Source organism: Pteropus medius, unplaced genomic scaffold (genome assembly GCF_902729225.1).
Source record: "Pteropus medius unplaced genomic scaffold, Ma_sr-lr_union100, whole genome shotgun sequence".
Lineage (NCBI taxonomy): Eukaryota > Metazoa > Chordata > Mammalia > Chiroptera > Pteropodidae > Pteropus > Pteropus medius.
Window position 1 is genome coordinate 28322062 of NW_024350319.1, and position 17360 is coordinate 28339421.

Here is a 17360-nt window from a genome sequence, read left to right on the forward strand (position 1 = left end):
TCAGTGCATCTTCCTTTAAGAACCTCACTCTACAGTCTACGGCCGTGCCACCCTGAACGTGCCCAATCTCGTCTGATCTTGGAAGCTAAGTAGGGTCAGGCCTGGTTAGTACTTGGATGGGAGACCACCTGGGATGACCAGGTGCTGTAGGCGTTAAGACCCTCACTCTACAGAGTTACTTCCTGTCATCACCTTCGCTCTTGTTTCTTCCATCAGTTTTGAAAGATAGTTGAGGTGGGCACTTAGACATTTTTTAAAAGGCAAAGGGAAAATTGCTGTTAACCCTTCCAAACATGTGGATCTTCTCCCAATTCAACTACTGTAGGGAGAATGAGCAGGGTATTGCATGGCTGATGAAATGAGATTTCCTAAAATACTTTTCCATTTTTTGTCTTCATATGAAACTATTTGTGAATTCTTTGTTAAACATCAGAAATCTCTGTTCTGGTTACTGGCTGCTTCTCCTTAGCGGCGACCGTATGGCTTAGCGCCTTAAGCACTGGGCTATGACTTAGGAACTGTGTTTTTATGTTTAAGAGTCCATCTTCTGTTATTGATGACAGCTGAGCCACCATCCATAAAATGTGAGTAATAAATTATACTAGAAAGTAAAGAACAGCAATAAATTCTTCTCATCATTCTGAAGTGATATAAATGTATGTAAATTATGATAGAGACCACGGTGGGAGGAATACATTCTGAATACTTAGGGAAACAGACGTTTCTGATATTTTGGATTACTTGGAATTTGTTTGGTTTGGCAATTAATTCCTTAGGCGTATGTACGTGTATGTTTGTGTATATAATAATAAGCCAGTGGTTTTGAAACTTTTCACTATCAATACCCTCTTTTCTTGTTCCTACACAGATACAAATCTCATATTTAAAAGATTCTGTTAAGTACAAACTTGTGTTTACCAAATAACAAATGCTTTCCTCCATAAAAATGATCACTTTCTTATGTTTATTATGTAATAGCTGCTATTATTCTAACTGTTAAAACTGGAGATAGAGAAAACAAATTTAACATTTTTGTTAATCAATGCCGACTAATTGTAGGTAAGTCTTTGGCCTTGCTGAAATACTCAGCAGAGTAAAAATATCTTTTTTTTTTTTCCCTATATTTTTGGCCTTCTAGAAGTCCAGAAAAAACAGATTGAGAAAACATTGGTAAATTCAACTTTAGATACAAGGTCTCTAGGCAGGTGTAGTTCTTAAAAATATTAGAGTATGATATTGTTTAAAATTTTGGGGTTACTTATTCCACAGACTAAGCTATAAATAGCAAATATTTCATATATAGCTGTTACTTACCATGATAAAATAATTCTCGGTGAGTTAAGAGAAAGCATCTTTTCTAGAAATCTTTCGTTTTTAACATGTGTTGTAAAACTCTGACAGTCATGTAATTCTCCGTTCTTTATGCCTCCTGATCCACAGCTGAGAACACTATTGAGGCCTTTCTTTTCTTTAAAGAAGCACTACTATATATATTATTTTAAATTTGTGTTTTTAAGTTTTAGAGATGCTGATATGGTATAAATTACTGGATTTTAAAAATTTACAATAATGCATTTGCACTATTTATCTATTCCTCATGCAATTAAATTCTGTGACAGACTTGGGGGAGAGGAGGAGTAACACACTAAAGAAATCATGATCTCAGATTGAAACATTAAGTGGTAAATAATATTTCTTTTTTCAGAGACTGGATCCCCAATTACAGCGTCATGCATTGGATTAGGTAATTCTAAAACACCTCCTCCAGGACAAGCAGGAAAAAGTGTCCCAGGATACAATGGTGAGATATGACCCTGATTATTTAAAATATGTAATGTTAATAAATTTGGCAATTTTTGTGCATAGTGTGAATCATATTACATGAAACATACTAGGTGCTTAGTAAGTATTTGATTGAATGAATACCTGTATTCAAAAGGAATGCCTTAATTTTTATGAGCCGATTTGATCAAAAGTAAGATTGTAGGCTTCGAAGGACACGTTCTAAATGACGTCAAAACCAAGAAAATATGTTATATATAAGGCATGTTAAAGGTATGGATGTGAAATAAATATGTATGGAATACCTGCTAGGTGCTGAGTACTTTACGTACATCATTTCATGCTGAAGGATATTTAATTCAGAGATATTATTACCACTTCAGAGATGAGTTAACTGGTGCCCAAAGAGACCAAATAACTCTCCTAAGGTAACACAACTGGTTAGGTCCTGAAGACAATGCAAACTCTTGTGTTTCTTTTGTTTGTTTGCTTGTTTTTGTTACAAAAGCTGCAGTTTTTTCCCATTGTATACACTACTTTTTAATTTAGGAGTGATGATAAGGTTTTTGAAACTCTCGGCTAAAAATAAGTGTAAAAAATAAGGATTCTAAAAAGAAAAATCATTTCATTCATGCTGATGGTATGTGACAATGAGATACAATATTTTTCAATATTTGTTTTTAAATTGGTGGTAGTGATTATAATAGTTCAATAACTACTCTTGGACTCAATTTCCTAGTTGTATAACTTATACAAGTCATCTAACTTTTTTTAAAATTAAATTTATTGGATGACATTGGTTAATAAAATTATATAGGTTTCAAGTGATACATCATATGTATATTGTATTGCATGTTCACACCCCAAAGTCAGATCTCTTTTCGTCACCATATATTTGACTCCATTTAACCCTTATCTACCTCCCCTCCTTCTCCCTTTCCCTCTGGTAACCACTAAACTTTGGTTTGTGTCTATGAGTTTTGTTTGTTTGTCTTGTTTATTTGTCGCTTTCAGTTTTATATCCTACATATGAGTGAAATTATATGGTTCTCAACTTTTTCTTTCTGATTTATTTCACTTAACATGTTAATCTCAAGATCTATCCATGTTGTCACAAATGGCAGTATTTCATCTTTTCTTATGGCTGAGTAATATTCCATTGTATATCTAAATTTTCCATTATATATCTAACTTTTCAAACATTCAATTTTCTTATTTCTAAATGGGAATAATTCTACGTGCTTCATTGTGTTGTAACACAATGAAGCATTAACACAAGCGTCTGCTAATAGAAAGACTGAATTCAGTCTTAGGTACTAGTATTATTGATATTTAAGGAAAGCCAGATGGACTGACTTGATTTAGACTCACACTTTCATTTTAGAGACAAGGAAAATGAAGCACAGAAGTTATTTGTATAAGGTCATACAATTTAACTTAATTAGATTTATGAGAAAAACACAGCTTTTTGAGACAGAATATGATTCATACATATATTCCTATTTGCATATAAATTACAAAATTTAGAGATTTGTCTTTTGCTTCTCTAACATAAAAATATTGTATTTTCCTCCAAGGACAATGACTGGTTAAGAAAATATGGGTCATTTGGTTTAACCCAACAGATATATTTATAAAAAGATATTAAGTTTAAGGGCAGAAATAGATATTCTATGAAGTCACTGACTTCTCCAGGCATGGAAAGGTGAATCCAGTTTTAGTGAAATCTTCCCTTTGAACAGTTCTGTCATCTCTACTCCTTTTGTCAGAAAAACTGCTTTTGTGTTGGGCCATTTTTAGGGGCTGATGCTTCTGGGAGATTTAAACACATTTCCTTTTCAGTAGTTCAGTACCATTTTTATATCGAGTTGTAAGAAAGAGTTAAACTTTGATGCCTCATGGAATTTCAGTACAGAAGTTTCTCATTGTCTGAAAGCCAATTTATAACCAAGGAAATAGTGACTTTGTGACTTATGATCTTTATATGTTTTGTAGCTATTCAGAGATTCAAAAGCATAACATAACATTCAATATTATAATAAAAAAGTAGTATCCTTTTGAGACAGAAAGGAAACCATTTTTGTGTGAAAATCATTCAATGTAATGTAACAGTTTCACATTCATTGAGTACCTTATGCAAGCTTATAACTTTATTATTTTTTTCAAGTAATTCTTGTACCAACACTATGAGAAAGGAACTACTCCCACTTTTTAGATAGGAAATTGAAGGGGTAATAGGATGTGCTCACGGGCACATAGTAAATTGTCCACTATGCTGGGATTTGTGGAAACAAAGATGAATTAGGCATGGCCTCCACCCTTAATGACCTCACAATCTAGTGAGAGACAGATAGCTACACTGCTAATAATTATAAGACTAGAATTTTAAAACAAAGTGCTCTGGGCACACAAGGAAAGGAGTGATTAATTTTGGGGGGAATAATGTCTTTTTTTCATAGCTTCTTTCAGTAGAATAACCTGGATGGATGAAGCCACATAAAGAATCTATTAAATCTTAAAACATAATGATGTATCCTCATTTCCATTTCTTTTTCCATTAAGGGTTATTGAATGTAGATACAAGCTTTGATCTCCTAAAATCTTTTAGGATTTTAACAGTATAGCACAGAAAGCATTGGAATAAAATTTGGAAGGTTAAATTGACCTTTCAGGCTTGTACGTGGATATGAAGACTTAAATCAGAAAAATGAGATTTCCAGGCTTTTAAATACTTTATTTTTATTGCTTGAAATATTTTTTAGTGTTTTTTTTTTTAACTTAACTTGTTTTCTTTAATTTTTGAAAAGCTAAACATATTTTTAATGCTTTCGATAGAATGGAAAGATACGTTAAAGTGGATATGAATATAGATCATGAAATTACCAGCATGTTTGAAATAGGATGTATTTATATAAGAGAGATTCTGAAAGAAAATTTATGAACTTGTTAGAAATCAAAAGCATGTACTCTGTATTTTTGGTGAGACCTTTTAGCTTTCTTATATATGTTCATGGTCTCATAAGAATTATAATACACCTTTCTTAAGCTAGTATTTTGGGTGTTGAAAAAGGAAATATGGGAACACTTAAGCATTAAAGTCATGCATTTTAATTCAAATTTTTATTTATTTGTTTGTTTGATTATTTATTTATGCTTGACTTTTCAGTTATGGTTTTGGATGACAACATGCAAAAACTGAAGGCTCGGTGTTTAGGAAATATTGTGGTAAAGTAAGCAAAATTTTAATACTATTATTTACAAGAGCAAGAATTGATATATAATATTAAAAAAATAATGAAATGCTTGCAGTGATATTACTGGTGAGGAGCTTGCAGAATAAGCTTGAGTATTGTTTGAGAAAACACAGTGCCAACTCTTTAAACATTGAAGGCCTATAAAGTAGAACAAATTGAGATAAATTTTTTAAAAAGATAAATTGTGTATCCTTTTAATAACCTTTTCTGATTATACAAGTAATACCCAGGTGGTGAAAGTAACTTAAATATCAAAAATATAGAGAAGTATAATTACTGTACTCCCACATTTCAGTGATACACTGTTAATTTTCATATTTGATTTTTCTCTTTTTGATAAACATTTTAGATTGTTGAAACAGTTCAGTTTATTCTTGTAGATTGTTGTTTTTCTTTAACCCTATTTCACGACTATTTTTAACTCTTACTCTGTCTTTTAAAAATGTTTATCCCCATTCTAGGCCTCTTAGTTTTTTTTTTTTTAATATTTATGATTATAAATAATACTATGTTGAACATTTTTTGTGTTGTCTTTTCTCCTTTTCTGATAATTACTATAATATTGAATAGATTTCTAAAAGTGTAATTACTGAGTCAAACATCATAATATAAAATCCCTGACTCATCAGGTAGCACAATTCCTTGTTAACATTTTTTTGTCCTTGATCAGGCAAAGTGCCAAAATTTGAAGTAAAAATATTTAAATTTAATATGATTAAATCAATATTTTAAAATTGTTATGCTGGTGGAAGCTGACGTGGAAGTTGATTAAGTTGGGAGACACACAGTATGTGACATTTTAATAGTTGACACAGGTTGCTTAGTGCCTCTGATTAGCATGATATTGACATTTTCACTGATATGGTTTAAGTAGAATATACTGATATGGTTTAAAGAAAATGAGCTGGTATAAATAAAAGACATTGCATGTCAAATTTTTAAAAAAAGATTGTTTTCCCATTTATTTGAAATAATCTTTATTACTTGGCATTCTCAAATTGATATAAGATTGTCTCAGGCTAATATACCATTTGTAGTCATATTTTTCTGAATCAGAATCCATGTTAAAATAGAGCTGGTTGGAATTTGGCCTGTAAGCAGGGAAATGTTGGGGATGGGGGAGGGCTTGCTAAAGAATTAATCTGAACAAGATTGTGAGCGGATGTTTAGTTTGTTTAGGGAAGCACATGGTTTTTCAGAGCTTTTAAAAACACTCTAGCAGCATACATTTTTATATAACCTCCTAACTTTGAGTGAGTCATCTATTTCATCAAGCAACTTTGCAAGATCCCATGGCAGTATTTGATACCAGCACGGTTTTAAGCCCCTCATGCATTCTGTTATTCTAATTATTGGTAGCTTTGCCCCACATTTGTTCAAAAATAATAAATTATAATAATAGCCCACATAAACTGTATTTTTTTCTTGTAACCATTAGTATGACTTCAAGTAATTGAAGGTAATTAAACTACTGCTTTAAAACATTCGATGGTTTAGATTGGCGCCAATTTAGAATAATTTTTTCTCCCTCTCTATATCTAAACAGGGAATTTTATTGTTCAGATTTGGTATTTTGAGATTTTATTATAAATTATTTGAGGATAAAATATATTATAACATGCAGTAGACTTTGATTCCTCTCTTAAGGTAATAGTAATATTGGGTATTTGAAAATATTATATGTGTAATATATAATAATATGTAATTATATTTGAAAGGTAAAGTAAAAATAATCAAGAAAAAAATTTGTCATCAAGATCTCTCTTTAAAAAAAAAAAACAACAGTTCTCGAAGGCTTATTTCAGGAACGTTATTTTTCATCTGTGAGCTAAAGGATTCCCTTTTGAAATCCACACCTCTAGTAGCCATTTCTCTCTAACTTATTGACCTGAAAATTATTCATGAATCCCAATGGCTACTTGCAGTATGCCTAAAATATTTTCATATTTAACATCTATTAAGAAGATTTGTTTGTGTCAGTCCATAGATATTGTGTGTGCCTTGAGGGGGTACATCATTCTTCCAGAATGGAAAATGGCCAATGTTTTTTAAGAGCACATAATAAATAAATGCTTAATTGAATTAAGTGAAGGGGAAAAGCACACCTTCTTGACTTAACAAAAATTATTGTGATTAAAAAAAAAAACTGTATAATTTGAGAGATAATCATTCTTTCCCACATTTTAAAGAAAATCTATGATCTGGAAGCCTGGTTCTTTCCAGAGACTAGCTACATGGACCCAGAACCACCTGGTGGCCTATAAAAGGTGTTTTATTAGGGATTATATAGAGTATCAAGGGTTCACAAAATATCCAAAATTCTAAACTTTAAGAAAAATACATTGATTCTCAAATTTAAAAATTTATAATCAAAATGAATACATGTTTAATTAAATATCTATAAAATTTAACAACGTAAGAACTTTATTGTCAGTTTGCCTTTAAAAATTTTTCATGTTATTGTGGACAATTTTTAGGTTGTACTTTCTCACTTCTCATGATTTCTGAATATACAATGATTGCTATATTTTATTATCTTTGCACGTTTAGGGGGTAAGGCCACTAGAAATAAGAATGAGGGCCTAAAACTGATCTGGCATCAAAAGCCACCACTGGGCATGCTTTGTATCAAAAACTAGAATAGTCTTTGAAAGAATAATATTCCCTAATGGTATTTTTATGTTCACTAATTATACTTATAGTGATTATAAAGAATAGAGGGGGAAATCTGCATGGGATATTTGAAATGTATAAGGCTCAAACTATAATAAAATAAGTCAATAAAGATAATAGCTCATTGTTTTAATGTCAAATTCATTTGCTTTCTGTAAGTACAGCTATAGCTTCCTGTTTCACTATAAAATCTGTTGCGAATACTATAACATTGGAAACTATATTTTCCTGGCAGTTTATTTAAAATCTGTCATATTTCCATACTTTATAAGATACTAAATGTAATAATTCATTTTATTGTATTAAGATGCCCCATTCCCAAATTGGAAAAGTGACATGTGGTAATTTTGAGAAAAACTCTTGATCCCCTTTGGTTTTCAAATTCCTTTGTTAAGGCTTTTTAGAAATCGCAGCTTTGCTTTTCTGGGAATCCCTTAACCAGAAGGTAGACATTTTAGTGATTTCTAAACTACTGTAGACTTTAGGGTGTAATAAACAAGAATCCTGAAGTTTCGTAGATTACTTGGACTCATGGGGTTTACCTTTCTTGTAGAAGAGAAAACCTTATGTCTGCATGAATGTTAGAAAATTACTTTGATTTTGAAACTTACTCCAGGCAGTTAATTTAGTGGGAAAGTTATGATATCTGAATTATTATTAATACAAAATGTTCATGTGTTTTAGAAAGTGCTCCTTCAGTTGCATCCAGAACTCCAAATTGCAGAAATAAAACTATGAGTCAGTAATTTCCAGGCAACACAGAACAGGGCATGAAAGAAAATATTAACTGCAATTGCCTTCCTCAGTACCACAGTGCTCACTGTTATTAAAGCTGTAGGTCTCTGGCTCTTCCTCTCTTGTAGGCATACTCCTTTTTTTTTTTTTCTCTGACCAGATCCGGTTGTTGCTATTGGAAGTGCAGGGTGGCTGCCTACTGCTGTGTTCTACTGGCCTGTGCCTTGCAGGCAATGATGGAGTGCGGGGGGATCTGTGTGGCTTTGTCTGAGTGCCTCATACTCGGGTGCCTGCCAATTTCTCAGCCTCCAGATATTGAACTCTTGGCCCTTAATGATGTTTGTTCACATCTTTACAGCTTAGAGGAGCGATTCAGTCACTGCACTGCGTTGTCTTGGGAGAGGGTCAGGACAGCTTTCTTTTCATCAGTGTATCCTCTGAGTAAAACCGAGGATGTCATATAATTGTAAAGTTCCTTTCTAAATCTTAGTACAGATTTTAGTATGATCTTTTAAAGCCTTACAGCAATACTGTGAGGTAGGCAGTGGGACAGATATTATCTTCTTTTTTGACGTGGGAGTCTAAATGTCATTAGTAGTTACACAGCTAGAACTCATATTTATTAGCCAGTCTTTTGTTTGCCTAGAGGGAAAGAAATTATGGCCTAGTCAGTTTCTTTTGGGGAGATAAAAAGTAGCTTCATGTGGAAACCAAGGACAGCCTAAAGACCACGTAGGAAAAACTGCAGGAGCCCAGTTGGATCTAACTTCAGGATTCTGTAGGAAACAGGAGTTATGTCTTCAATTTATTTCTGTTACCTTAGGGGTTCCCGGTGGGGCAGTGAATATAGACCATCCTTTACCTAAGATTAGAGGGATCTAGTTTTATATTTCAGATTGGTCAGAAATATGTTGCTTTCTACAGAGATGGATGGTCTCCTCCTTTCTTAGCTTTTTAAGGATTTCTCTGCACTCTGATGCCTCCCCCTTACCTCCATGTATTACTGCTGCCTGCTGTTCCTCTTCCACATTAAAGAGGGTCTCTTTGGAAAGCACATACTCTAAGAGGAACTTCTGGTTCACTATTGTATAGATTGCAGCAAAACTCCCTTTTTCATTCTACTTGGAAAATTGGAAGTGTTGAGGAAGGTATCACAGGGTAATAACATTTGATCTTCGATTTGAAGAATGAGTGTAGACATTAACCAGACTATTTCTTAATGTTTTCATAAATTTTCCTTTCTTCTGCCAGTCCAATGTATTTTTATGTTATTGTAATTACAAAAAAAGTGTTCATTTTTTTTTTTATTGCTTCAGATAAAGAACCCCAGTGCACTCACCATTCCAGAAGGAAGAGCTGAGTTTAATATAGAATAATGATTAGGATGGCAACATGGAAAGTGTTAAGGAAAAAAAAAAAAAAAAAATTCTGCCCTCTGCTCTGGCTCAGACACACCTAACTTCTCTGTGGAGCTTATTGCTTCTCTCCTCACACTTTTTGCTTCATTGATGCATATTCACAAACACTTCCAATTTTATAACCGTCTCTTTTCTCATTTTCTTTAGGACAGTTAGATGGTGTCTTCCATGGTTCTTCCTTTAGTGTCTCTTTTCAGTATTCAAATGACAACATTTGTATTTTTAGATACTAGACTTTATTCATGAAGAACACATAGCATTCCCTTATTTTATCCTACTAATTATCAAGTGCAACTTCGCATCTTGCTTTCCAGCCTGTTTCTCAGTTATACTTGGGGATAATGAAGTAGTTTGTGGGAGCATAATTTGTGACAGACACATTTGCCATTTCCAGCAGGTCCATACCTTGACTAAGTGATAAAATCTTCCCTTCCAAAAGCTCCTTGCAGTACAGGGTTTAACCATCTGCTGTTAAACTTGCCTGACAAACGTCTTAAATATTTACATCAACTTAATGAAACAGACATCATTCATGACAGTCTTTCTCCCTATATGTATTCTAAAGAATACTCATTTCTTGTAGTGCACAATATACCAGGATCTCCTTGGGTCTGACACCAGAGTTTATATCTTGGTATCATTAATGTCTAACATAGTGACTGAGGAGTACCAAGCACTCACCCAACAAATATTGATTGAATGAAGAAAATAAATGCATGAGTTAATTCATGCATATGCATGCATGCATGAATGAATGAATAAAACAATCAAATAATTCCTCTGATGTTTTCTTCTCTAACTTGCATATTTTCATCCTCTCTCCACTGGCTACTTCTATCTAAATCTTCCCCATCCTACATCAGCCTGCCTTTCTGCATTAAACCACCCATTTATATCTCTCCTTCCATTTAACCACAAATTTTTAAAAAATGTAGTCTAACTTTACTGCCTCCACTTACTTCTTGTTTACTCCTTAATCACTCCAGCTATTGCCTGCTCAACTCTATTGAAATGGCAATCCTAAAATACTCAAAATATCTTAATTACGAAGTTCTATGGCCCCTGTTGAATCCACTTTCAAACATTTGCACTTTATTTGACCTTGTTGAATATTTTAATATTGACTGGTCAATATTAAAACTCTGCTCTAGTGGCTCCTATGACACTACTTTTTATTTTTATTTTTGTTCAATAGTTCTTTTTTTTTCTGGTCCTTTTTTGAAACTGGTGTTTGGCCTTGGATTTCTCTTTATTCTGTACTATCTTTCTGGACAATATCCTTGGTATGTTATTCTTAATTTCCAAGGCCTATAAGTATGTACCAACTTATGCAGACCTTTCTCATGGGAATGATAATCCATATTGTTCCTGTTCTTCAGAAAATTTATGCAGGTATTTAAAGTTTCTTACAACAGCTGTGTCCTTAAATCTTATTTTTTTGGAGGATGGCTACCTATACTTTTAATTCTCTATGCTTTCATTAATTATAAGAATATAGTCTATACGTTACTAATTTCTAGTACCATATTTTTCTCAGGAAGTAAGAGAAAACACAGATTATCTGGCATCTTCTTTGATGAATAGAGGTTGCAAATTTAACCAACTTCTGGGAAGTATAAAAGGTTCCCTTCCTTTCCAGTAACACTTTTACCAGAAAATGCTAAACTCTTGGTCCCATGTACATACCTGAATTTGGTATATGCTAGGGCACTAGGAAACTCAGATTATCTTCAACACACTAAATACAACTCTAAGTTGTTATTGCAAGCACTTAGGTATCTCCATTTACTGTTAGGAGACAGTATATGGATGCTGGTGGACCAAATCTTGGATTTGGGGTAGATAAAATGAAAGAGGTGGTGCTCGCTTTGGCAGCCCATATACTAAAATTGTAACAATACAGAGAAGATTAGCACGGGCCCTGCATGAGGATGACATGCAAATTCATGATGTGTTCTATATTTTAAGAAAAGTGAAAGAGATGCTTGTTTAACAGTATATCCTTCTATATACACGGAGTTTAAGATGGGCGATGTTATGTGTTTAAGGGTTCGGATTAGCATTTCTGTACATCCATAATCAGGTAGAACTCAGAAACAGATGCTGCCATTAGACCTGACATGTGCATTCTAATTTGCCTCAGACCCCACTACTCTCTGTTACCCTCAATCCAACCTGAATGTTGGTTGCTATTTATTATCACAGTTACCTTTTATTTTTTTTATTGTAAGGATATATTTTCTTACACCAATGTATCTGGTTAAAAAATGTCACCATGAAAGACAGAAAAGACTGTATAACATGCATGATGTATTTCTTGAGAACAACTGAAAATTATTTCTTATTTCATGTGCAGGAATGTATCTCCATCAGATTTATTATTGTTTGTTTTACACATAATCAATGTTACTTCTTCTGGCCTGTATTGGCTTTTGATTTACCACCTCTTCTTAGTGTCCTCTTCGCCTCTTTATCCTCGGCATCCTGAACATGCTGCTAACTTGAATGATTTCTAGTGGTTGCCATATTCATATTGTATTTTAATATTTAATAATCAATGACTTTTACACTTGCTTGTAAAATATTAACAACTAAAATGAACCAATGAAGCAAAATTATATACATGGTGATTTAGAAGGATTAACATGGCAAAGTCAGTTAAAAGGACTGGAAAGGATTGCCTGATTCAGCCTGCTGCCTGCAACGGGTTTTGTGATGAAAAGTAATAATAACAATTGCAACAGCTGCAGCATAGCAGTATCTCTGTAGTTTTGTTTTGTTTTTTGTTTTTTCAACAGGTTACAGAATGCTTTCACATGCATTTTATGTAATTTTATAAGTTCCAGTAATGCAGATGTAGTATTTGCCTATGGTGGAAGGTTATTTCTCTTAAAAAATAATTCAGTTATGAATTTTTGTGTGTGGTTGTTATACTTCTTATTGCAACAGTAATTGCAGATGATAACTATTTGAATGCCAAATGTGTGCCTTTTGTGCCCTTTCCAGTAACTACAGTTATTCTTCAGTGACTCTGCTATGTCATGATCAACTACTTCAGCCTCAATTAGACATGATCTGTCCAGCAGATTTACAGATTACACTTCAGTATGGGATCTGAATTGTAATTATCCATCACTGGAAAATTATTAGTTCTAACCAATCTCTTTATTACCACTTTCATCATAATTCTGACTGCTCTGTTTTTATACAAGGTTGCCATTACCACCTGGGGCTTTTTCAGGACTCTGGAAGAATCAGGAAGCATTCAAGCATTTATACTTTGAAAAGTTTCCTGTAAGAACCTTATTATGATTTTTTACTTATTATATACTTCTTTACAGTTCTTGACTATTAAAGTGAGCAGCTTGCTTCTAGAGTTATAGATCACAAAGCAACTTTTAAAGGTTATCTGGAATAGTTGTTACATATCAGGGATAAGGATGTCCAAACCACAGATGTCTAAATAAGTAATTTTTATGTTTATTTTTATCAGTCTCTGGACATACACATTTCTCAGTTCTCTTAGCTGCTTTTCCTGGAATTTAATAGCCCATATTATCAGGAAATTTTTTGTGAAGTTAAAACTTTTTGGGGCTTCCTATATTATTTCCTCCATTGCAGTGGTCCCCAACCTTTTGGCACCAGGGACCGATACGCCTATGAGAATCTAATGCCTGATGACCGTAGGTGGAGCTGAGGTGGTGATGCTAGGGTTGGGGAGCAGCTGCAAATACAGATGAAGCTTCCCTCGCTGGCCCGCCACTCACCTTCTGCTGTGAGGCCCAGTTCCTACTAGGCCGTGGAGCGCTATCAGTACTAGCCCAGGGGCGGGGGATGCCTGCTCCATTGGATTCCCATGCACAGACCAGGAACACGTTGTCAGAACTGTACGCTGTCTTTAGGGCCCCTTTACCTCCTCTGCTCCGAGTTATGTGACCAAAATTCATTTGGCTTGCCAGATCTTGTATGTTTTCCTCCCTTTACCTATTTTTGACATTTTTTCCTGAGTGTTCTCAGCTCTTTATTTTAAAATCCCATTTTAAAATACAGATACAGGATATCAAAAAGTGTCTTCCTGTTTTCTGTTTGTCATTTACCTATTACTCTGTGCCACCATTATGTGTTTTGTGTTTATAACAGCACTTTATTGATAATACATGCGAGGGTGCCTTTCTGCTTTCTTTTCACTTCTGTTTCCCTGACAGAGATACCTGGTCTTTGTTATGCACTAGGTAAAAAGAATGATCAGAATTTCATTAAAGAAATAAAAGCGAGTCTAAGTATTTAGCATTCTATCTTTTTTTATTTGTGAGTGAAGGACAGCTAACCTAATCAACTGGACAAATGACAAGAATTAAAATAGCTTCCTTTAGAAAGAGATTTCAGAGTTAAATGACCTCAGTAGCCAAGATTAAACATGTCCCTGAGGGACTGTGGCAGGGAAGATTTGTCAGTGTAGTTGACTCCAGTCAGCCCAATCTATCTACTTGATGGGCCACTGTTAAATCTTCAGAATATGGGTATGATTGATTGCAACCTGAAAATGGCAAATAATATATGCATGTGGTTTTAACATGATCACCTTTAAGATTGAAAGCTCCTTTAAAGCTCCAGTTTATGGTTAAACTGTAAGTACTGACTCTATACTATCTCATTACTCTGACCTCAAAGCTCTCATCTCAGGGGTTAATAATAGCACTGAACTTGCCCATAGCTTAGAAGTAACAGAGCTAATATTTTAACCCATATAGTGTGGTTCCAGATTCCATACTCTTTAACTATACTCCAGATTGTCTCTCTAATAGTAATCTCAGTAGTAATTGCAATAAGAGTGCCAATTATTGAGTGCTCATGATGTGCCAGGGTCTGCCCTCTTTATATATACCACCTCCTTTATGCTTCACAAAACACTTATAAGGCATAGTTCGTTACCCCATTTAATAGAGGAACATGCTGTCAGAAAGATTAAGAAACACAAATAGTGACTCACTGGGATTTTCCATAGGTATCAAATAACTCAGAAGCATTAGGGAGGTAATATTCCTTTCTCTCTACTCATTCTTGTTTCTTCATTCTATTGTGACTTCTATTGGACCAGTGAAGATGTGCTGCTACTTTGAGTTGATTAAAAATTAAATTTCATACTTACTACTTAACTGTATTTCACTGAAGCTCAAGTTCAGTCCAAATTTGTGTTAATAAACTGTCCTCTATTTTGTAATTATTCATAGAGAATTTTAAAGCTTTTAAAAATTAACACAATTAAAGCAGAAATCTACCAGAGCATTACTTTGCAAGACTGAAGTGTATTGAAAATATTGAGCTATTACTTCTCAATTACAAAAAAGAAATTGGGTTCATAAACTTTACAACTCTTAAGTTCAAACACTTAATTTGAACTTATATAAGAACACTTCAATTTATTCTTGGTTATTAAGGGAGCAAAGAGATTCTAGTAAGCTTTCAAAAGTAATTTCATTCCATAGGCTAGTTATGAAAAAGTCAAGTGCATTCAATAAATTCATTTCTATCACATTTTATATTTTACCAAGCTTGAAAATGATTGCATTACCTAATAGTACATGCTAATTAGACATTATTTATTCTTATTTTCAGGGATACTATGACACCATGGACGCTGGTTACATGGATGAAGAAGGCTATTTGTATGTTATGTCTCGAGTTGATGACGTGATAAATGTTGCAGGTCACAGGATTTCTGCAGGTGCCATCGAAGAGGTAGCGATGAGTATTGGTCTTCTATTTTAGGCAGTGTTTAGAAACAGCTGAGCTGAAGTCAATATTAAGGTTAGCTCATTCCACCTGGAAAGTTACCATACCCTTCATTTGAAGCAGAGGCTAGGTTAGTATCTTTCACCTCACTTCCTCTCCTGTGAGTTTTAACCTCCTCCTCCTTCCGCATTCCTATCTGGGTTATAGCGAGGGATTTTAAGCACTTACATCTTATGAGAGAGTCTATATACATTTGCTTCTTGATACTTGCTACTTAATTGCTTCTAGCATCTTGATTTGCTCCTGCTTGAAAACCAGGTTTGTATATAATCTTTAAGTTGTGTAAATTTCCACATTTTATTCTACTCTTAAATCTTGAGAATTTTTTTCCAAGGTAAGTTATACAAAGTCCCCAGAAGAATTTTAAAAAGCTTTTTAAAATTTTCACCTTTACATAAAGTAAAATCCACCTTTTTGTTGTTATACAATACTGATTTACTTATATAGATTCAGAAAAGATAAAGAAAAATTTCAGCACTGCCAAAGAATTCCCTTATAATACCACCTTAGTATTCTAACTTTCCCTATGCTTAACTTCCGGTTACCCCTGGTTTTTCTCTGTTCCTATGTTTTTGCTTTCTCTAGAATGTCATATAAATGAAATAATGCAGTATGTAAGCTTTTGAGACTGGTTTATTTCCTTTAGGAAATATACTTGAGATTCATCCAAGTTGCCATATATCAATAATTTGTCCTTTTATATTGCCGTACAGTATTCCATTGTGTGGCCGTACTAACAATTCCCCCTTTACGTGATGTTTGGATTGTTTCTATTTTGAGACAAGTATAAATAATGCTGTAATATACATTCAAATAAAGTTTTGCGTGTGTACAAAAATTACTTTTCACTTCTCTAGGATAAATACCTACAGTTGGCTTACTGGGTTATGTGGTTATATGGTTATTCGTTTAGGCTTGTAAGAAACTGCCAAATTGCTTTCTAGAGTGGCCATGCCATTTATCATTCTCAACAGCACTGCTTGAGGTTTCCTATTTCTTCCATCCTTATCGGCACTTGGAATTGTCGTCATTCTTTATTCACACCATTCTAATAGATAGGTAATAGTATCTCACTGTGCTTTTAATTTGCTTGTCTATAATGACTAATATGTTGGACATCTTTTCACATGCTTATTGCCATCTATATATCTTTTTTTGGTGAAATATTTGTTAATATCTTCTGCCCATTTTTTAAAAAAAAATCAGGTTGTTTTCTTATTGTTCAGTTTTGAGAGTTCGTTAGATGTTCTGGATATAAGTCCTTTGTCTGATATGATATTTGCAAATATTATCTTCCAGTCTATGACTGGTCTTTTTTAAAAGTGTCCTTAATAGAGTGAAATTGTTTTTCTTATTGATAAAATCTAATTCACCAAATTTTTCTTTTATAGATCATGATTTAGTGTTGTATCTAAGACTTCTTTCTTAACTCAAGGTCATAAATATTTTCTCCTTTGTTTTCACTTAAGAGTTGTATAGTTTTACATTTTACGTTTGTTTTATTGTTTTACATTTTATATCAGTTTATATTTACATTTTGAGGATTTTTTTTGTACATAACGCCAGATGTAGATCGAGGATTATTATTATTTTTTTAAATTTGGATGCTAATTATTCCAAGCATCATTTGTTGAAAACACTGGCCTTTTTCCATTGAATAGCCTTTGTATCTTTGTCAAAAATCAGAGAACAATATTTGAGTGGA

At 33.5% G+C, this 17360-nt stretch overlaps 1 protein-coding gene, 1 non-coding gene and 1 pseudogene across 3 annotated transcripts in view; all 3 read left to right on the forward strand.

Annotated features, from left to right (window-relative positions):
- ACSS3 (acyl-CoA synthetase short chain family member 3) overlaps positions 1-17360 on the forward strand; it is a 150511-nt gene that overhangs the window by 112655 nt on the left and 20496 nt on the right. For both annotated transcript variants that reach the window (XM_039838932.1, XM_039838931.1), the window contains 4 exons: positions 1706-1801; positions 4949-5012; positions 13075-13156; positions 15479-15601. In XM_039838932.1, coding sequence (XP_039694866.1) covers positions 1706-1801; positions 4949-5012; positions 13075-13156; positions 15479-15601 — 365 coding nt within the window. The remainder of the gene's footprint in view (positions 1-1705; positions 1802-4948; positions 5013-13074; positions 13157-15478; positions 15602-17360) is intronic.
- On the forward strand, positions 35-153 carry LOC120583588 (uncharacterized; annotated as a pseudogene).
- LOC120583562 (U6 spliceosomal RNA) lies at positions 11722-11828 on the forward strand. The gene has a single exon (XR_005647803.1). It is a non-coding gene; the product is annotated as a U6 spliceosomal RNA (small nuclear RNA).